At 32.5% G+C, this 24248-nt stretch overlaps 2 protein-coding genes across 2 annotated transcripts in view; one reads left to right on the top strand and one right to left on the bottom strand.

The window, feature by feature from the left end:
- Positions 1-24248, bottom strand: part of LOC127708703 (transmembrane protein 26-like) — a 43559-nt gene that overhangs the window by 7749 nt on the left and 11562 nt on the right. The window lies entirely within an intron of this gene.
- On the top strand, positions 4948-10214 carry LOC127708710 (stearoyl-CoA desaturase 5-like). Its single transcript, XM_052213828.1, has 4 exons — positions 4948-5182; positions 6674-6804; positions 7874-8079; positions 9483-10214. Exons 1-4 carry the CDS (start codon positions 4957-4959, stop codon positions 9901-9903), a joined length of 984 nt encoding a protein of 327 aa, XP_052069788.1. The 5' UTR covers positions 4948-4956; the 3' UTR covers positions 9904-10214.

Here is a 24248-nt window from a genome sequence, read left to right on the forward strand (position 1 = left end):
CTTGAACTAAACTTTTTCATTAATTCAATTTTTGCCAACGTTTTTAATTTTCTTATGTAAAATCTTTCCCGATTGATTCTCTCCTCCCTATAGACAAAGCAGCGGTGTCGTCAATACACCAATATCGAGTTTTTTCTGAATGAGTTCCAGCGGTTGACCCGAGGTCAATCGGCGTAAACGACACTGTCATCGAACAATCGGTTCTTACTGTGACGTAATAACATTAGCATTGTGACATACATGTAGGTTTACGGGAAAGTGCACGAAGTTTTCTATGATGGTAATAGTCAATCGATTAAGAACCGCTTAAGTGTGGTCAGGTGATGATATCAAATGTCGACTGGGAGGAAGATCTTACTTTATTCATATTCACTACGATGACCGTTCATACTTTTTTAAATGGCTGTTCTTGCTCATCAACGTACTGTGTACCACGTTTGCACTACGTAGATATACAGTATTTGTAATTTTGCGTGTAACATCACAAAATATGGTGTATTTCGTACCATTTTAGTGACTATTGAAAAACTGGGTATGCAGTATTATATTTGCTTGCAAGTCAGACATCGATTGTTACGTTATATATGATAGCATCTTATTAACACACAATGAACTCACATTGTATTGTTGCATTTTGGGGAAAAAACTTTGACACGTACAAATGCCAACAAGTTATATAAATAAGGAAAATGAATTCCGCCAAAACATTCTTCAAACACATTGACAAATTACTTATAAAATTATTGTATTTTATATTGCTGATAGGGGCATATGTGCAAGTTGATGGGTGTTTATACTCAACAAAACCTTTTTGAATGAATTGGGGAGAAGGTTATGTTTTTGGTTTAGTGTGTCTTTTTGTCCATCCCAAGGATTTCCGAAAATCAGACAAAAAAATGATAAGCAATGGGTCAATGTACTTTCAAATTTCAATATAAAAAAACTGGGGGTCATGGACCTTGTTTTTTCGTTAAAACACATTGAAATTAACGAAATTACAGTTATTTCATATGGGTTATATAAGTAAGTAAGTAAGTAAGTAATTAGTTTATTATAGTGACTTGTGAACATGTATCAATAAATATAACACAATTACAGAGCTTGTATAGTCAATGTTACACCCGCCCCATTGGACTTATACGTCACCTATTAGACTTAATAACTTTATACAATATCACTGACTAAATGTTTATATAATACTTCTCAATTAATTCAAAAGTTAAGGAAATGTTCAAATAATTAGATTAAATATATAAATAATTTAAATGTTATGGATTATACAGCAACTGACGTCTTATATGAAATGCACGAACTATATATTTTGCTAATTTTCTTATGTGGAAAGTCATTAAAAAGTTCAATTTTTCAGCATGATTCAAATCTGAGAAATTTTCCTCAGTTAAAAGCTCACCAAAAATCTTAATTCGAAATTCAATATATAAAAGGGCAATCAAAGATAAAATGTAACTCAGTTTCTGTTTCTTAATTTTTACAAAATATGCATAGTCTTTCTTCTACACTTTCGTTCGAGCATCTTCCAGTTTCCACTCTTAATGGTAAAATTCCACTTTTAAATTTGGCTAAGTGTGACCGCTCAATTTTACTCAACTTCAAATTAACGTAATTTTCAGTTTCAAAGACTGTTTTAAAGTTCCTATATGTCCGAGGTTTCGAAACGTTTTGAAAGCGCTTCGGACGCATGAAATTATTTAACGTGTTGTTTTCAATTCTTTACATCACTGGGTCGATACCTCTGCTGGTGGACTATCAGTCCCCGAGGGTATCATCAGCTCAGTAGTCAGTACTTCGGTACTGACATGATTTATAACAAACCTTTCTAAAATTGTCCGTTTATAAATTTTGAAATTATAAAGAAACTTAGGTTTCAACTCCCTCAGGCAAAGTTGACCTTAGATGAATTTGGCTATTTGTTTTATGTATTTTTGTCATATTAGCTCTTCAACTATTTCGGTACCTATACATCCCTCGGATTTCAAATGTTTGGCTTTGAGCGTTCCTGATGAAGGTAAATCCAGAAAAGCGCTTCGGACGCATGAAATTATTTAACGAGTTGTTTTCAATTTTTTACATCACTGGGTCGATACCTCTGCTGGTGGACTATCAGTCCCCGAGGGTATCATCAGCTCAGTAGTCAGTACTTCGGTACTGACATGATTTATAACAAACCTTTCTAAAACAGTCCGTTTATAAATTTTGAAATTATAAAGAAACTAAGGTTTCAACTCCCTCAGGCAAAGTTGACCTTAGATGAATTTGGCTATTTGTTTTATGTATTTTTGTCATATTAGCTCTTCAACTGTTTCGGTACTTATACATCCCTCGGATTTCAAATGTTTGGCTTTGAGCGTTCCTGATGAAGGTAAATCCAGATAAGCGCTTCGGACGCATGAAATTATTTAACGTGTTGTTTTCAATTTTTTACATCACTGGGTCGATACCTCTGCTGGTGGACTCTCAGTCCCCGAGGGTATCATCAGCTCAGTAGTCAGTACTTCGGTACTGACATGATTTATAACAAACCTTTCTAAAATTGTCCGTTTATAAATTTTGAAATTATAAAGAAACTAAGGTTTCAACTCCCTCAGGCAAAGTTGACCTTAGATGAATTTGGCTACTAGTATTTGTTTTATGTATTTTTGTCATATAGCTCTTCAACTGTTTCGGTACTTATACATCCCTCGGATTTCAAATGTTTGGCTTTGAGCGTTCCTGATGAAGGTAAATCCAGAAAAGCGCTTCGGACGCATGAAATTATTTAACGTGTTGTTTTCAATTTTTTGGACGGAATTCCTCCAGATATCTGAATAAAAGCGAAAAATGTTAGTTTCAACCAATTACAAGTCAACCTCTGATTTCAATTCGTAAAAATGTCATAATTCAAGCTGGTATAATATGTCCTTAACTTCACTACACCAATTACTTTTACAACGATCATAGTCAATATTGAATGCTATTTTGATGATGCGACTGCTGTCAACTCGAATAAGTCTATTCCAGTATCTCACCATATTGATCCAACGCCGATACTGACTCGGGATCCAACCGATATCTCCGTGTATAGCAAGGATAGGTGCAAATCTGTGTACACCTAAATAGTAGCGAATAGCTCGGTTCTTAATATTGTCCATTGACTGATATTTTCGGTATCCCTATACACCAGACGAATAATCAAGTATAGGAAAAATACAAGAGTTAAACAATTTTTCATATGATTTATATCCAAAGTCTTCAATATTATGGATTTTAGCAATTATATTCCCAAGTGCTCGTCCGCCACTTTTCGCAAAAATTTCCACATTCGACAAAAAACTGCCGTTGTAGCTAAATGTTACACCTAAGTACTTGTACTGGTTAACTACTTCCAACTGATTCCTACCCACGGTGAAATTAAACTCAGTTTGAATGGATTTTCCATTTCTAAAATGAATACATTTCAACAAATCAGTGTTAATCAATACTCGCCACCGCTTACACCATTGGTGAAGTTTATCCAACATACATTGAAGGTCCAATTCCGATTTTGCTAATATAGCTATGTTATACGCGTACAATAAAACCGTCAATTTCCTATTATCTTAATCTATTTCTATGTTAAGATCGTTCAATTCCTTTTCTAGATCATTGATAAATATTGAAAAAAGTGTCGGTGATAAGTTGTCCCCCTGTTTCACTCCGGATTTACAGTTAAACCAGCTTGTAAGTTTGCAATTTATTCGGACACAGGATTCAGAATTTTGATAAAAGCTTTTCACAGAGTTGTGCAGTTTGCCATCAATCTTGTGTATGAGTAGTTTATACAGCATCATATCCCCGTCTATGAAGTCAAAACATTTTCTTAGATCAATATATATGGTGGAAACTTAATTTTTTCCTTATTGAGGACACATTAAACGATAGAATTGGTTAAAATTCAATGAGAGTACTGCTTTTCATAAATACTTCTGAAATATCAAATAAAAATAGAGGGTCACAGGCCTTATTTTCATGAAAAATTCCACAAAAACACAAATTACTCTATCAAATTATAATTATCTGCCTATGATTTTTAAAGGATTTTTCTAATTTTTTTAAATTAACTTAACAACACTTAATTTTTCTGTAGTTTAATATTTGAATTTCAAGTTTCAGGTGTTTCTGTTGTATATTGAATGATAATTGGAAAAATATTTAAAAAAAAAAGTATTTTTGCAACATACCCAGAATGGATGCCCAGAAAGACACCCGATGTAGCTTAAATCTTATATAAAAGGACAATATTGCCATTTCTCATTTGTAAATTATGATGTTATATCATTGCCAAAGAGCGAACTATCCACCAATGACCATATTAAGGACAATTGATGTGAACAACTACAATAATTTACGGCTATTGTTTGGACTTTCTTGGGACACATCCCTGGCCCCAGCCATTTCTTAAAAAAACAAGACGAGAAGGCGTTTTGGTTCTACCTAATCTCATGTTTCTTATGGTAAAACGGATTTTGAAAATACATATACTTCTCAAGGTTTTATATGTAGGCTATATTAAAGAATGTGAAAGTTCATTGTTGTTAAAACTACAATTTCCTCCCCCAGTCATCCTGTATGAAATTCGAGTCTCGCATGCAAAAATGTTTAAGTCATTTGAATAACATGAATGAAATAAGGCTCTTGTCCCTTTGTGTCTGGGAGTAACAATTTTAACTTCAGAATCAAATCTAAATTAAAATATCCAGTAAATACAAGCAAACAGATTGGTAGTATCTTGCTAGAGGAATGTTCACTCTGTCTCTGGAAACAAAGACTTAGATTTAAAACTTGATTATATGACGGACGGAAAAAAAAACAAACTGACATTTGCGACGTCATCCAGTCTTCATAATATATATTTAAAGTATGTACACCTCAGGCTTATAAATACATATGTGAACTTACAATATGGTCGTTTTATCAGGAATGGCACCGAGAAATCCCATTACAGACGTGATACCCAGCTCAGATGATGGAGACGGTCTAGGTTTGGATCAAGTATCGCCAATTATAACGGAAGAGAACTACCAACAAAAGCAACAACCTTTAAAGATAGTATGGCAAAATGTATTTATCCTACTTGGTATTCATCTAGCAGCTTTATATGGTTTGATTAGAATACCTTGGTCTCATCCTTTAACATGGCTATGGAGTAAGTATAGTATAGTTTTGTTTTTGGCTAATGTTATGATTTTGAACACCATGAAAACCTGCAATACTCGGAAATAAATTTCTCAATTTGTAATTTCTATAGATAATAACACATTTTACCAGTATTTCACTGTCATGAGTATATATTCGAGATCATATGACTATAATACTGATTTTACTCTGAAATTGTAGAACTCTATATATATATTGAAAACCAACAAAAGTTTATTCATAGCGAGAATAAAAGAAATGTGTACAGTGCGTAAATAGCGCATAGATAATACATGTATGTATTAGTCATGATCATGAATGGTCATATTAGATTTTTTGGAATTATGTCGAATATTTGTACATAGGCAAAAACATCTAGAATGCTGTTCAGTTGCCGTTGATAAATGCACAACAAATGGCGTTGACACGAATTCAGGTATTTAATATACCACATATTCACATGAATTAAAATAAAACATATTTTTTTTAATTACAGAACATTTAAGTTCCATAAAGATTCCATCAATTTGATTTTGTGATTAAACTTAAACTGATTGCTTTATGCTCCCCGAAAAAGTTTGGAAGCATATAGTCATCGCTTTGTACATCAGTTTGTCTATAGAATATGTTCGAAAAAAAGGGTTTTTGGATTAGAACTTAAATTAACCTTGCTTGATTTGAATGAAACTTATATAACCAAATTAGATGGAAGATAGACGTCTATCGATTCGACAGGTCAAATATCAGGTTTGTTACTATAAAAGAGGGACAAAAGATACCAGAGGGACAGTCAAACTCATAGATCGAAAACAAACTGAAAACGCCATGGCCAAAAATAAAAAGACAAACAGACAAATAATAGTACAGATGACACAACATAGAGGAAACTTTTGGTAAAATAAGTTTCCGGGGAGTGAAATGAAACTTGTTCAAATTACAGATATAGAGAAGGGGAAGGATCCTATCGATTCTGGAGTCACTTAGTCAAAGTTCAGGGTCTTTTACTAAAAATAGTAACTTTTGAAAAAAGGTGGTTTTTAATGCATTTAGCAATAATATTTGTCATGAGCATCCACATCTGACTGATTGGCAAGGTCAGGGAACCCCTGTTCAATTGTTTTGAGTGGATGTTCCCAAAAGAGTTTTTCGGTATATTTTTGCTGCTCTGGGGAAAGAATTGGTAACCTTTTGGTACTTATATACCTAACTTTGTATCCTTCTGGAATAAATCGTCCTTGTTAGGTCACATTTTGAATTAAACGCAACATCCATGACTGTTCGTGCTCTCAATAACACAATTAATACAACAATGCCTTTAGGAGTATTTAATTAAAAAAAAACGAAAAGCATGATTTCACTTGTTATTACATAGTTTTATAACCTACTTAAAGCATGGACATATCGAATATTACACTAAATGTCTAGCGAACGATATAACTATAGGAATTACTGATGTCGTTTATGACCTATCTGTTTTAACTTATTTTTTTTTAAATTTCAGCAATATTTTACTACATATTCTCAGGCGTAGGGATAACAGCTGGGGCACATCGCCTATGGTCACATAGATCTTATAAGGCAAAGACTCCTTTACGTATCTTGCTTGCAATAATGAACTCTGCAGCACTTCAGGTAATTTTGTACGAAAATCTTATTATTGTTCAATATTGTTATTTTTTTTTAAACATCGTATTAAAAAGAGGCAGAAGATACCAAAAGATACAATCAAAACTCATAAGTCGAAAAGATAAAACCATGGCAACTAAACTATAATAGTATAAAAATCGTCAAGTACGTTACTTCAAGGATTTGTATACAAATCCTTGGTTACTTGTAACTTCGAAATGTTACGAAGTTGCCCTCTGGCCTTATTGGTTATTTTAAGGTGATTCGTCTTGTTTTTGCTTCAAGCAACTATTTGATAATCGTAAAGTTAGCTATGTAATCTTCGTTTAAGGATGTTCGCTCCTCTTGTTTTTGAATTTTTGCCAGATATTCGGAATCCTCTGGTTTTATCGATGTAGTGCCATTAAAAAATTTTCCCCACTAACCCCTATTTTTTTCATAATATTATTACACATAGTTTAAAAAGCCATATTTGGAAATGCTATAAAATCCTTGTTATTTTTTCATAAATTTTAAAAGAAAAAGGGTGCCAATGCTAAATGTATGAAAAGTCTAGAGAGAATTATTTCCCGCCTAATTTCCAAAGGCGTATATCTCGAAAATAAGCACATGGACCCTTAATTTTTTTCTGCTTTTTTAGTTCCTTTATTTATATACTATCTATTTACAACATTCTTTTAGAAAGCTTGTTATTTTGAAACAGAGTAGCGAACATCCTTAATGCTGTAACGGCCGTTCACAAACCTATGCTTTATAAGATTGAGCAATACGATCACAGTAAAAAGGGAGGTGAGCTCCGGAAGGGTAAACAGTTCCTGCTTCATTAGTTATTCATATAGTAAACATGTAAAATCCGGTTATACGCTGCATTCAGTGATAAATCATAAACAAAAAACGTATTTTACGATGATTGTAACACATCCGTGGTTTGTACAGAAGTTGATTAAAGTTTTTTTCATATTTCTATATTTTGTTTGCCCCATTAAGTAGATAAAAGTAAGATTGTAAACAGTTATGATTTCTTTCAAAATATTGAGGTTTGAAATAAAATTTATAAACTAATTACATTTATTAGACCGACATTTTGGAGTGGACTCGTGACCATCGAGTTCATCATAAGTTTTCTGAAACAGATGCTGACCCACATAATGCAAGACGAGGTTTCTTCTTTGCTCATATTGGATGGATATTAGTTAGAAAACACCCAGATGTAGCCAGGAAAGGCAAGCTGTTAGATCTGTCAGATCTCTACGCTGACAAAGTAGTTATGATACAGCGAAGGTTAGTACAACTGTTGTGTTTTAATCAGTTGCTGTTGGAGTTTTTCAAATAGTTCCTATTTATCATATCGTTTAATGTTACTAGTTGTTTGTCTGTATTTTTTTTATTGTATAATTATAATGAACAATAGGTATTTCATTAATGTATGCAAATGAAAACACGTCAGAATTAAATGCTCAAACATTTGACAAAGTCAAAGAATTGAAGGTGTTTAGCGTCAACATCCGAAATAGGTAAAACAAAAACGGGACATTCTACATTATTATACTTGGTTAATACGAGGGAGACAATTTACTTTAATATACTTCGTCAAAATGCGGGATTCTGATTGGTTAATACGAGGGAGACAATTTACTCTATCCCATGGCTAATACTCTATTACCCTTCACGGAGACGCTTGATCATTTGTGCGCTTTACTAAATAGGGATGATTGTTATGTACAAGACGTCATAGTTTATTACTTTGAATTTGAAATTTAACAGACAGTAATAAAAAATATTCAGTATAATAAAGTAAATAACACATAGCTGAAAGGGTGATAGAGCAGATTGTTACCCTTCGAAAACACATTGTCAACCTTGGTTTCGCCGCGGTCAACAATGTTTTCTCGGGGTCACAATCTGCTCTATCACCCTCTCAGCTATGTGTTATTTATATACTTCATATGGCAAATACTATATTACCCTTCACGGAAACGCTTGACCAAGTGTGCGCTTTATTAAATACGGATGGTTGTTATGTTCAAGACATCATAGTTTATTACTTTGAATTTGAAATTTAATAGACAGCAATAACAGAACATTCAGTATAATAAATTAAATAACACATATCTGAGAGGGTGATAGAACAGATTGTTACCCATCGAAAAGACATTGGAAATATAAAGTGCCAAGTAGCAGAACATTCTGACACTAGGCTATCAGGGGTGACTGCTGTAGAGATATGGCAAATATGATGATTTTTTGTATAACTGATGGTCTACATAACGGAGTCGGATACATTTCCTTTGCACTGGGACACAAACACTATACAAGTGTAGACTAATCTGTGTGTATTTAGTTTCCAGTGTTGCAGTGGTAGGTAAAATAAACTGGTTCACTATTTATGCAAATCATCATAAATACAGTTACGGTTGTGTACTCTGGGCATTCTATCCAACTTAAAAGAATTTGAATTGTAGTAAACGCTGTTACTGGTCAACTACACAAAAACAGTTTTAGTCCAAAGCTAGCAGTCTTTATACACCAAGTATATCTAACGTCAAGATGTACTAAGTATAATATATCTTCAAGTATATTCTTTGCAATACTAATGTTTTGTTTCATTTGCAAATGTACATTTTAGCATTGCTATTTTATAAATGTGATAAATTACCATTGATATCTTTTATTTTCATTTGCAGGTATTACAGACTGAGTATTGTTATAATGTGTTTCATAGTACCTACTGTAGTACCGTATTACTTCTGGGGAGAATCTCTAATTAATGCATTCTTTATATCCAGTATACTCCGATACGTGCTGACATTAAACGCCACGTGGTTAGTCAATAGTGCTGCCCACATGTGGGGAAATCGACCTTATGATAAAAACATAAACCCAGCACAAAATAGAGGTGTGGCATTTTGTGCTGTAGGAGAGGGATTTCACAATTATCACCATACATTCCCACATGACTATGCTACTAGTGAGTTTGGATGGCATTTGAATATTACCACAGCCTTTATTGATTTCTTTGCGTTGTTGGGACAAGTTAGTGATAGGAGGAAGATATCTCATGCTACAGTAGAAAGGAGAAAGGCAAGAACTGGGGATGGATCATGACACTATCAGTCCGTTTTCGTGTTTAACATTATCTATTGTACTGAAATTGCTAAAAACAGTGTTGGATGGTTATTTCCAAGATGTTGAGATTTATAAACAAATCTTTCTTTTTATTATGTTTAATTTTTAATAGCAAGTATCTAAAAGATGCAAATACGTCAAAAATAGGAATTGTAAAAGTATTATTTTGTTAACATGGGTCGTGCTAAATTGTTAAATATTTTATGTTGATTTATCATAAGTTGTTTAAAAGTGACATTAGAAAAACAATTCTTGATAAAAAATTCTAAAATGTGTTCTGTCAATCATGTTTTAATCGAATTCTCCAAGATGCATTTTTTTGTCTATGGGGCAAGGGACCACATCGAAAGTTCAATGTAGAATTTAAAAAAAAAATAATTCATATTGTTTTTTTCCTTGACACCCCCTCCTCTTCTTAACTTAATTTAAAAAATACCCAAGGAACGGTAAAGGCATATGCGACGAGAATAGGTTTTAAATGCATTTCAGCATGCAATATAATGGGTTTTGTATTTTATAAAACAATGTATGGTGTTTTCTGTGAGTATTGATTTTGGGTATACACGAAAGGAAATAATTTCGCTTCATCAAAAATAGCACAGTGAATTTCTTTTTTTTCATACACTACAGGTCAGCGTGGATTCGGTTTTTTCTACTTGCATACTATGCGTTTGGGTATAGAGTTGGCATGTTCAAAATAAATACGTATCTTTCTAAGGTATTGTAAATTGGTGATAATTGAATGGTCAGTGCAATTGTGCCTACTGCCATGGCAAAATACATAATGAGTAATCTCTGTATTTTTATACCCCCGCTTTAAAAAAGTGGGGGTATACTGTTTTACCTCTGTCTGTCCATCCGTCAGTCCATCCGTCAGTCCATTCATCTGTCAGTCCGTCCCATGAATATTTTTCGTCGCATCTTTCTCAGGAACTACAATACAAGGATTTCTGAAATTTGGTTTCAGGGTTTATGTAAAACAGCCATACCGTGTGATGCGTTTTCAGATTCATCACTCAACAACTTCCTGTTTACCGAACACTTGTATCATTTTACACATGATAGCCAAGTTGAAAATTTCGTCACATTTTTCTCAGGAACTACAATACAAGGATTTCTAAAATTTGGTTTCAGGGTTTATATAAGTCAGCTATACCGTGTGATGCTTTTTCAGATTCATCACTCAACAACTTCCTGTTTACTGAAATATTTGGGCGGGGGTATCATCACTGAGCAGTAGCTCTCAGTTTCACTTGTTAATTCTAGATCCTTCATTGAATATCACATTTTTCTTCAGTACCAACACGTACTATATGAGTTTAAAAAAAGATTATTCAGTATCAGTTTTTGTCATTAATCAAGACAAATCTGTGTTGATCTGCATTATTTTTCACTGTTATCGAAAGTTACAAATTGAAGGGTTCAAACGACGTACATAGCATGAGACACCTCACCCGATAATCTGAATATCATGAAAGGTCAAAACTCATTAAGGACCGAACTTTGATACATATTTTGTTAATAGCCCGAAACATCTATGAAGGATACAACTGTCAACCAGATTATCCCCTCCCCACCCAAACTATGTGAATTAAGGTTTTATCCTACATCGATCTTTTGGTGTTGTCCAGTTGGGAGCTTCTTTATTATTTGCCGTCTCACCGAAACTTATTCAGTATTTATAAACATATAAGCTCGCCTACAAATCAGGGTCAATGTAAATTTTCCTACTTACACGTTTTCAAAAATCTTCTCTTCGGAAACTGCAGGATACCGTACGGTCGTCAACAATGAGTAACCCCATACCGTAAAGTATGAGGGCAGATGAATAACACATAGTATACTTTCTGAATCATACTGGATGAATCCTGCCTTACAACCAATATGGCAGAGATAGCTTTCAAAGCAAATTTTCACCATCAAACATTTAGTTTGATTGAATAATTGGTTTGACACATTGAGGAAAGAATCCCGGTAGGAAAAACATGCCAAACAAAAAACCACAGTTCTATTATAGATTAAAGCTGAGACTACTATTATACTGGTGGCCGGTTGGATATTGAATAACGAACTGGTTGCTTACTTAACATACTGTTTGTACATTATACATTTGTAGATCTTGTCATGCTGTCATTCTTATGTTTAGAATACCAGAGAAATGTTTTTTAGATCTTATCTTGCTAATATTTTTAGATCGGTGATAACTGCTTCTATCTAAATATTACAGTTGTCAAAATAATAGAAAAAACGCAAAATGGGTATAAATTATCATCTATCGATAATCATTTCTATAAGGGATCGATTGACGACTTCGATCACGTCATCGGTCATGTCTCTTCTTAAATAGACCCCACCAAAAACTTGAGGCGAACTGATGTGCTCCGGATAGGTAAGTAAACAGTTGTTGCAGATTGGTAAATGTTTTCGGTCTAACCGCCAAAGGTTATTCCACGTTTATTAACAACAAGTTAGAATTTTCAATAAATGGAGATGTGGTTATGTGTCAATGCTGAGACTAATAGTAATATCGCGTCAATTAATGAGACCGTTATAGAATGACACAAAAAAACCAAAAGTCTTCTAGATGTCAACATAGTTTGTCATGCACTAAATCACCCCGTGTCTAAAAAAGGTAGGAATTCTTTTAACAGAGACCATCAAAGACAAATCCCCGAATAATAATAATAACAATAATAGTAACAGTTATCCAGGTAAAAGGCATAATTAAAATACAAATGACAGCAACCACTTTGACATAACTGTGACTAGCAATGAGATTTTAAGGTTTATGGGGTAGGTTCTTTGAAATAGCAATGCTATGGCTCTTTTTGTATATCTGCATTAGAATTATTTGATTGCAATGTTGTCATTTACGAACACAGTGATTTATAAATCAAATTTCAATTTAGTTATTTTTTTAAGTTTGGCTTTCCTTGTTCTCAATACGGATATCATGCGAAGCATAACAGTTTTAATATAGTTTACCAAATGACACCTAAATTGTAATATATTTAATACGTTGAATTGATTTTCGAAAACTATTTAAACTCTATAGTGTAGAAAATTTTTTGAAAGGTTAAAACCTAAATCTACATATAAATTCATGCGGTACAAGTAATTTCCAATCCGAACGTAAAAACTTCTGAATCAAAAACGGACACTATATATATATATACATGTATAAGTTAATGGATATACCTTCTATAAGACATGTGAAAATTGATTAAATCTGGAAGAAATTACTATCCGAAAACCGTTATAATTAATAATTTTTTATTTTATTTTCAAAACATCAGCGTTCAATCAATGAAGTGAAATATTTTAAATATGTCTGACAACCTCTTTGGACATTCACGATAAATGTCTATATTATTGTTGTTTCTTTTCTGTATATATATATATGGTCTGCGAATTTTTCTAATCATATCGTTTGTATGTGTTATATACCCTCCTTTGGTACTAATTTCGTGAATAAAATTCTTCTTATCTTATTTTATATGGGTATTTTCAGGGTTTGTACTTCAAATAATATATCCCACATGGTCACAAAAAATCTTACGAGAAAAAGTACTCGTGTAAGTCATGAACATTTCAGTATAACTTACGATACATTTTTATCGTAAGTTTTTTTGTGAAAAGAGCCCACGGCCCTTACATTGACAAATAATGTTTTATCTGACTAATCCTCTTCGAGACACTTGCATTTTTATGTAACAAATGTCGTGTCGCATTCAAACAATTCAAAATCATATATTTATATAATTATCGGGGATATTTTGTATTGGCTTATCATGACGACATTTGGGAATAGTCTTCTTAGTGGTTGAAGTTAGCAAAATTATGTATATTTACTTAGAATATTATTAGTGTCTTTTTGTTTTTGGGATGTATAAGTACCCGTCCACGTCCACTTTGTGTTTTTGTTAGATATATTTCTATTTGTATCCATCTGATGAGTTAAGCCTTTTTCAACTGGGATTTTTATAGTTTGTTCTTATGTTGTACTGTTACACCACTGTCCCAGGTTAGGGGGAGGGTTGCGCGCTAACAAACATGTTTAACCCCGCCACATTCTGTATGTGCCTGTCCCAAGTCAGGAGTCTGTAGTTCAGTGGTTGTCGTTGGTTCGTGTCGGTCATATTTGTTTTTCGTAAACTTTTTTGTTATAAATTAGGCTGTTAGTTTTCTCAATTGAACTGTATCATATTTTTCATGTCGGGGCCTTTTAGAGCCGACCATACGGTATGGTTTTTTCTCATTGTTGAAGGCCGTACGGTTGCCTATAATTGCTTACATCCACTTCATTTGAACTTTGGTAGATAGTTGTCTCATTGGCAATCATACCACATCTCCTTATTTTTATATGGACATGTTTTGTCAATATAATACCAGATAGATGTATTGTTCTTTGGACAAAGTTTCTGCAAACAATATAAACATTTGCACTTTTGTATTTCAAAGTGGTTTTTAAAAATATGCATTTTTTATCATTCGAATTCTACCCCTCATAAAAGGGATAGTCATTACATTTAGGGGTTATTCCTCATTTGAGGGGTTGTTCCCAACCTGTGGAATGAGATCAAATATATATAGTTCTGTTCAACAGTTTTACGGTAGATCAGTTGTAGTTGGTTGTTTGAAGTTCGGAGAATGCTGCATATCTAACTTCATACATCTATTTCAGAATGAGATAACTTTCCACCAAAGTTCAAATGAGATGGGTGTAAGCAATTATAGGCAACCGTACGGCCTTCAAAAATGAGAAAAACCCTAACGTATAGTCGGCTGAAAAAGGCCCAGACACGAAAACCCGTATAGTGGGCTGTATAAAAGGCCCCGACACGAAAATTACGAAACAAAACTAACAGCCTAGTTCATAACAAAACAAATTTAGAAAAACAAATAAATGAAATATGACAGACATGAACCAACGACAACCACTGAACTACAGGCTCGCTGACTCGAGACTGTCTAAATGTGTACAAACCCGACGTCAAATGTTGATATTGTTCTACTCAATGACTGTAGGAGAACAAATTAGATGACAGCAAATTACAATCCAGAAACACTTTAATTGCAATGGTCAATGGAAGACTTCCCCGCGCAAATGTGATGTTATTAAAGGGATATACCATATTTAGGTCTATGTTGTCGTTCATATTCGGATCAATTTACACAGTAAAATAAAATATAAATGTCAACTTGATATAATGGTTTTGAATTTAGTTACTTTGTCAGAAAATTTATTTATTTCTCGCAAACAACACTAAATAATATACATTAACTCGACTCTGAACCTAAAAAACCCTAAAATATAATAGTGTATGGAATCGTCCGAAACAGGTTCTCCTAACAATGATAAAGGTGAAAACGTAGATTCAGAATTCTGCACAAAGAAATAAGTTCAGAGGTAAAGCCCTATGTAAAGTGGAAACCAAAAAACACCTGAATTTAATCATCGATTATTGCTTGCATAAGAGCCTTGAAGTTGAAACTACGATGATTATGTGTATCCTGTCAACCCCTAAAAAATAATACTGTCTACTTCCGCGCGCCATGGACTGAATTTTTATTTTTTGTTATAGAGTATGCTAATAATGATTAGTATATTTATATGTTTGGCCTTTTCCTTTCTACCGTCTGTTTGTTTGGAAAGCGTTGTGTGTTGTTACCTTTTCTCCAAGTCATACTTTTAAAATGTTTTATTTTAATAAAGAAAGGTTGAAACTTCAATTTCCATTTCCTCATTTTTATGGGACGAAAGTATTTTCTTCTTCAGAATAATGACTTTCATAAAAACCTTTTAAATTAGATATTACACCTGAATATATTGCCATTTAAGCGTGACACCATGACAAGTAATAAAATAGAAGAAAATTGATTGGTTAGATATAAGAAAAAAGAAATTTTATAGAATTCACCTCAGCAAATTTTGAAAAGGCGATTTCACCTTTATATGAATTTATCAATGTTAGGTACAAAAACATCAGAAACACGGTTTGTCAGTGCACGTCCTCGAAAGGCACACGACGCGTGTTTCTAAGGTAATACTTCAACAGATACGCTCGAAACCAAAAGACAAGAAAGTCAAATACATTCGTGAGAACAAGATGGGCTAACAAGACTTGACTGAACAGCAACAATAATAAATTAGGGAAATTGCAACCTTAACTTTAGTATACACATTGAAAGTAATCTTAATGTAACATTCAAATGACACCAAAGCACAGGCTACTGAACGGATGGTAAATCAGGGGCAGCAATCCTTTTGCGTCAATTGCTATTTTCAAAGATGCATCATTTACGCCAAATATTATTTTTTTAGGGAGTATCAATTGCGCCAATTTACGGAATTCAATTGGACCATTTTACCTGTATGTATATATTTACCGACCATAATAATGGTAACTGAAAGATAGATATGCCAAAACGATAAGAAAGTAGAAGCTTTTGCTGATTATGTGTTATCCACATATGCTGATGACATTGCTTTGCTTCCGCCAAGCGGTATCGAGTGAAACTCCATCAACTGCAAGGCATACTAATAATGGACTAGATGCATTTCATAAGCACTACAACTGTTTTATTCATCGCATCCACCATTGCATCTATAAATGTATTCATAGACATCGTAAAATTTCATGTCCCTACTTACAATTTAAATTGTGCAATTTTAATGCAACAGCAGTTAGAAGCAGGCATAACTTTTGCTGTTGAAGAATACCTGAATTATACAGTCATGAGAACTCAGTCGTAGAGATTAATTTTTAGCCTTAAATTACAAATTGTATCGTTTAATATAATTTTATTGTCTGACTGTAAATAGTTTTAAGTTTAATTTGTATACTTTAAAAAAAAAGTGTCAATAAACCACTTTAAATGACCTTTACTCCGCCAATGTAAACTGTCTGCCCCATGCCCAGTTCAAAAGGAGGAGAGATGTCTTTTAACTTTTAAATTTTTCATCGAATGATTATGCTGAATGAAGTGGTTGGCTACCGGATCTCACACATAAATGAAACCAAGGTATTTTGTGACAACACAGGGAAAGAATATACCATACAGGGACAAATAAATTGTAAAACCGTAGGCGTAGTATATGCAATTAATTGTACAAAATGCGAAAAACTGATATATGTAGGACAAACGGGTGATACACTATATCAACGGATGCTGTTGAATTTTTCAAAAATACGAACAAAGAAAACAGAAGATCCGGTAGCCAACCACTTCAGTCAGCATAATCATTCGTTGAAAAATTTAAAAGTTACCGCCATAGAAAGAGTATTTGGAACAGAAATTTACAGAAAAACTAAAGAAGCCTTTTGGATTAAAAAATTAAAAACTTTAGAGCCTGATGTACTCAACACAATGTATGAACGATAATGAAAATATTTATATAACAAAAGAAAAAAAACCGCGGCAAATGAACGTCATAGTAGTTATTATAACGTAATGTATCCAAGCAATGTAATTGTTGTTTCAATGTTGTAATTTATTCCAATGAAGAAGGCCGTAATGGCCGAAACGTATGGGAATTTGTGTTATAGTTTTTATATATATAAAAGTCTAAATTGAAAACAACGTTCAAACCTATGATTGCGTTGGATAAAAACCGCAATTTTTATACGTGTGCATGTAAAACAAATTTCTTGGTAGAGGGGTCTAAATACAGCACAAACAACAATTTCCAAAAGACCAAAAAAAAGTTAAAAAGTCTATTTTAACAAAACGCATTTGACTAACAGGTCGAACAACTGATGTTCTTAAACCCTGCTGACTGCCATTGGCGATTGCCAAATATATATATTTATGTTTATTTGGCAATCGCCAATTGCAGTCAGTAGGGTTTAAGAACATCCGTTGTTCGACCTGCATGTTAGTCAAATGCGTTTTGTTAAAATATACTTTTTCACTTTTTTGGTCTTTCGGAAAATGTTGTTTGTGCTGTATTTAGACCCCTCTACCAAGAAATCTTCATGCCTAATATATCATGTACTGTGATTTGCAGAGGTTTGAACGTTGTTTTCAATTTAGACTTATTTATATCTTTTCGTTTGGGCTTGTATTATATTTGCCTTCGGGTTTATATGATCCGTTCATCCTATTTCGACTCTTCAAAATTCAAGAGTCTATCCTAAATTGAGGTAAATTATATGGCCTTCCAAATACCGTTTCGATTCCTAACATCACTGAAGAGACATTAGTTGTCGAAATCCGGATATGGTGCACAAATTTTTGCACCTCATGTTTGCGGTATACCATCTTTTCCGCAAGTTTATTGTTTTCTGTTTGGTATTGAATTAATAATAAAGATCCATTTTGTTACATCTTGTGATCCGTTTATTTGACAATCGCCAATGGCAGTCAGCAGGGTTTAAGAACATCCGTTGTTCGACCTGCTAGTCAAATGCGTTTTGTTAAAATATACTTTTTCACTTTTTTGGTCTTTCGGAAAATGTTGCTTGTGCTGTTTTTATACCCCTCTAACAAGAAATTGGTTTTGCATGCACACGTATAAAAATTGCGGTTTTTATCCAACACACTCATAGGTTTGAACGTTGTTTTCAATTTAGACTTATTTATATATATATATATATATATAGCCGTGTATCATCTTCACTGGTGATCCAATACATGGATCTGTCGTAGAGTTGTCACTTGTTTAGACGTACTATCAAAATAATTATTTCTGTGACTGTATCTTACGATCCTTTACGATAGATATTTAGCTAATCTGCAATCAATTCCATCTTCATGCCTAATATATCATGTACTGTGTTACAAATCTAGATTCTACTGACGAGGAAAGGTAATACTAGGCCACCGAAAGCTGAATTATTAAGTTCAGTCTAGGTGGCCGTGTGGTCTAGAGCGCTGGACACAGTGCAGGCGGTGTTGTCTCGGTATCCCAATATCATGAGTTTGATTCCCGGCGAGGGAAGAACAAAAATTTGCTTCCGCAAATTTGCAGATTTAACATTGTTGTTCTGATATTTAGAGTAATTATATATATAGTGTAAGGCGATTTGGTGCCACGATATCTCGGTAGCATGAGTTCGAATTCGGGCCAGGGAAGAACAAAAATTTGCTTCCGCAAATTTACAGATCTAACATTGTTGGGCTGTTATTTAGACGAATTATATATACAAATTAATTAAATTTGTAAAATGTAAACTTTGTAACAGTTTTAAAACATTTTGGGTGGTCAAAAGATCTGATACCTTATCACAAGGTAATAAAAAATTAGAAAATTATTTCAACCTCAAGACTGACTTCGTAAAGGAGGCTTATTTATCAATTAAAGATTTTAATATAAGAAGAGCTATATGTTAAATGAAAATAAGTGCACATGATCTTAAAATTGAGAAAGATAGATATAGTAAAAAAATACATAGAGAGAACTCAGCGTCTATGTCATCACTGCCTATCACATGGATCAAATTCTATTGAAGATGAGACCCATTTTACAGTAAGTTGTCCTTTATATAACGAACAGAGAAAATTATTATAGGATAAAGTAAACAGTTTTTGTACTAATTTTAAAGAATTACCCAAGGATGAAAAATATTTCTGGCTGTTCACAAATGAGCATTTACCAACTCTTATGTGCCTAGGCAATTATATTATTAAGTGTTTAGAAATAAGATCCAGGTGGATACAAAATATATAAAACAATATTTAATTATTATGAAATTATTGTAATAGTTATGTAAGACACATGATGTGTTAGGCTCTGATCCTGTCCATAACATGATAGTATTATATTAGGATCTAGTTTTTCTTTTTTCCAATCATATTGTGCTTAATATTGTTGTAAATGATACCCTTTATGGGTTAATAGTCAACGATTTTTCCCACGAGGGCGCTGGATCGTTACGAGTAACGATACATGTACACAATAAATAAATTATATAAACGCCTAAAAAAGTGTACAAAACAACACCAATAACAAAAAAAGGAAACTGTAAATGTAATTATTTATAAATATTTCGGATAACAGATATCCTTCATCAGTATGATTATGATGTTAAATGAATCATGTCAATCTACTTTGATTAAACTATAACAATCTTGAAATTTATACAATAAAACAGTCAGACCGAACATCATAGTTTAGACGCTTGTACAATTCTAAAAATGTTTAAACATGACATAGGTTATATGGCTATTTACAACAGAGACTGCAAAGATATGCTTCAAATAAAAATAGTAATGTGCGATATGAACTAGAATTCTAAAATTTAAACGGTGACGACAGTTGCGATGTTACAAGAACGATTGCGTCAATAAACATTGACAAGGCAAAGTTTCATTAAAATCAAATTTTGAAGATGTTAAATATCGTTTTAGACTTTTTGACTGTCTTTCACTGTTGATAATCTTCTTTTTTTGTAATACTTTGTCCATTTTTTCACTTTTGTGTAAATTATTTTCAATTTGTCGCATGAAACTAAATATATCATAATTTCGTGGGTTATATGTTGTGACAAACGGGATAATTTTGTCTAAATTGTTTGATGATTCTTCGGTTGTTTCGGATCGCCGTGATTCTGTAATGATTGGTCCTTTTATCAGTGCCTTTTGAATTCCGTAATCTATCACTTGTTCCGGATAATATATATATATTATATATAAATATATATATTATATATAAGATTGGCCTTGCTTACTAAGTATACATATTTGTACTATTTAATGTATTTTAATTATTAAAAACTTTTAAATATATACTGACAGCGTTGTGGTTGGCAAGAATAAAATGGAAATCAAATTTCTGTAACGGTTTGATTTGTTTAATAATATGAGTTTAATTGACGTTTAAGAATGTTGTTTACCCTTTAGGCTGTGTTGGATGTTTTATGTGTCATGAAATAGAAGTTCCTTTATAATATAATTTCCAAAAAGAAGAACTATTCTGTAATATTATTTCCACTGGAACGAATATTACAGTATTTGTTCCTTACTGAATAAAGGATAACGAACAGTTGTTCCATCAGGAACAGATATTATGGCATTGTTTATAACAAAGTTTCCCGGGGGAAACTTCTGCTTGGCGGAATATTTGTAAAGAAAGCCGGTGACCCTATCATTTTTTTACATCATCAAAACGGAAATTTATGTATCAACAACATATAGTTTTTTAAGAAAAATCTATGTATTAGAAATTGGAGATTTGATGATTTTAAGACAAATTTAAGAAAATTTTTCGCCGGTTTTATGTGCTTTCTATACAAATATTCACCTATTTTGAAAGAATTCAAACAGTAATATTTCAGATAATAAAAGAGATAAATGCATTATTTATTCGATTTTCAGTTCTAGTTTAACGAGCCAAAGTTGTATACAAAATTTTAGAAAAATCTGTGACATAGCCCATTTAGTGTAACTTGACCTTAAAACTTATCTATTTTAAAAAGTAAATAATGTACATGTATGTACTTTTATCGCCTAACTTTTCAATAAAATATTGTACTTAATTGGCGGTTATGTGTTATTTAATCACTTCTTTCCTTTCTTGTCATAAACGGTCAGACAGTGGTATTTGAACAAGATAGTGAGTGTGTCCTCTAAGCACAGCAATACAAATGAAATCCTGCACTTTTGACCTGGAACACCATCACTTTGATAATTATCATTGGTAATTTTTACCAGAAACCTACCAAGACGCTGTAACGGAGATATTGCAAAATCAATCAATCAGGAATTCGACAAAATCAAGGAATTGTATATCATTTAGATATACAATTCCTTAATATCATGAATTGCTAAAAAATACATAAAAGCAGTTGAAACGAATCCATACCGTTCACTTCTCACACTGAGTACTTTTATTTTTTTTTTCAATTTGTTTAGTTTGACGGGGAAAGGTGCTTGATAGTGTTATTAAGTGACCTTGAACATGCTTGAATAGATTGCATACATATAGTCCCGTTAATCTGTGATTGCTTTTTTCACAGCAAGTAAGTAATAGCATGTCAATTCTAAAGATATAAAAAGTCAAAAGTCCGAAAGAGAGCGAATGATATAGCAAAGAACAAAATGACATATTAGAATTATTTGTAATTATGAACTCGTATAATATCTTAACATCCCATTAAGTCAATTGAACCAATTAGTTTATTTTAATAGCAGTGGTTGTCCTTGGTCAAATTGTTTTTTTCGTGTTGATAGTTGCTCTATTATACTCATATGTAACGAGTTTTTTGTAATTATAATGTCAAGGAATTTATTGAAGCAATGCATGCATATGTACTAAACTAAGTCCTCTTTGCACGTTTCTTAACATTCATTACAAATCCATAGCGTATAATCGACAAACAAATATTTCATTCAGTTATTGTTGATCGAAAACTTTGGCTGCTTATTAACTTTCGAGTTTTGATGCCGAAGTTTATGCTTATATATTTACAATGTCCTGTACTATTCATTTTATCTTGGAAACTGTTAAATTGGATAAAGAAGAAATATGTTATCTAAAACAAAACTGTAAATATAAGAATCAACCAAAAAAAAATGGTGTTTTTGGCATCGCTTTAGTCCTCATATCTCAGGGACTGCTGCAAAATCTACGAAAGTCACGCAAAATCGTTGACATATTGACAAACGTTCTAATCAAGAGTAGCTCCAGGGAAAAATTCATTTAAATTAGATGATTTTTTCTCTGATAATAAGTCTTTGTATTTTTCCTTGATGCCTAAGAGATCGGGTATCGTAATATTTACCAAGCTGAAAATAAACTGATGTTATAGGAAATGGAAAACAAATATATATATAACTTCAAGAAAATAAAACTGTTTTTTTTTTCTTCAAAATTCATTCATTTGGGAAGGGGGTGTACAGCGAAGATATGTGTCCCTTTTGTTCAGAATTTACAAATGCTTTAAACCCTATTGACACAATTAAAAAAAGCAATACGAAAACAAGACTTCATAATGAACAAAAAAAAACTAATGCTGAACAGATAACCTAGTGACAACACTGTTTTAGAACCATTTTCGTTTTTTTTTCAGAAATGGTTGGGATCAGAATCTTTATAATATATACCAGAGGACAGAATCGGTGTGTTAAAATTAAACTAAAACTAACAGTATAGGAACGAAACGGACGACAACAAAAAGAAAGACGGCACATTATCATCAAACAATCATACAATTTTCCTGTTGAATTATCAAAAAGTAAGAAAGTAAAATGTTTATTATATGCACCACTGCTGGTAAATGTGATATGTTCTGCAGTGCTCACTTTGTAAAATGTCAATTGCATCGACATACACAATGATTTTTAAAAAAATGAACGAAAGGGCATCTTTTAATGTCAATTAAACTTTAATATACTGTGAAATGAAATGGTTAACGTGGTTAAAATTAAACATGCCACAGTATGGAAAAACAAAGTTTGTTTTCAATTACAATATACTTGTAACTGAACCATTGTGGTTATATGACCAAGTTAACATTCTTTGAATAATCATGTATATATTCTTGTGTATAAATGGTATTTTTTTCAGCCACAGTTATTGTATATGTAATTACTAACCGGTGTTGCACCTAATGATAATCATCATTATAACATGCAAATATGTGAAATTAAGTATTGCATAGGACAATTGTTAGTTTAAATGCTGAGTAACGTATAGACAAATTACCAAATCGTATTCTTACTTGTTAAACTTTCTATTTGCCGTTATACATATCTTAAGTCTAATACAATGCTTCTTTGTAAATATATTATTATGAGGAACTACCAAAACATACATATTAACAATAAATTTTATATTTCAGTGCTTCGTGTCATATAATGTGTGTTCATTTAACTTCTGGTTGGTCGATCAAAGACAAGCTTGTAATTCTGGATACAGTAAAATATACATATATACCTAACAGTGACACCCACAAATCAATACTTTAAGATGTTGAGAAATTGTTTTTCGTAAAGATCAAATAACATATTTTTCAACAATATAAATGCAGATAATTTAAGCAGTCTGATTAAAATCAAACCTCTCATTTGCTATCGTTTATTCAGACTGATAATTGAAGTCGGAATATACCACTAAAATATATCATAGTATGTCTCCTGAACTAACAGCTATGAACTATCAAAGTACTGAAGTACTGAACATCGGATGACCGCAAGTTATTGTGGATGTCACAAGCACTTGTCTCAGAAAAAAAATCACATCTTTATACCTGAAAGTGAGGTTAATGTACAGATGTATTTTTTTTCTAAGACAAGTTTTTGTGTAGAAGATAAATAAATGAAAGGGAATTCAACATCACCTTAATAACTATTATATATATATATATATATATATTAAAAGT

Source organism: Mytilus californianus, unplaced genomic scaffold (genome assembly GCF_021869535.1).
Source record: "Mytilus californianus isolate M0D057914Y unplaced genomic scaffold, xbMytCali1.0.p SCAF_7, whole genome shotgun sequence".
NCBI classification, from domain to species: Eukaryota; Metazoa; Mollusca; class Bivalvia; order Mytilida; family Mytilidae; genus Mytilus; species Mytilus californianus.

Coding starts and splice junctions, on each gene's coding strand:
- LOC127708710 (XM_052213828.1), top strand. CDS start 4,957: ATGGCACCGAGAAATCCCATTACAGACGTGATACCCAGCTCAGATGAT. Junction 5,183..6,673: donor TCCTTTAACATGGCTATGGA/GTAAGTATAGTA, acceptor TTTAAATTTCAG/CAATATTTTACTACATATTC. Junction 6,805..7,873: donor TGAACTCTGCAGCACTTCAG/GTAATTTTGTAC, acceptor TACATTTATTAG/ACCGACATTTTGGAGTGGAC.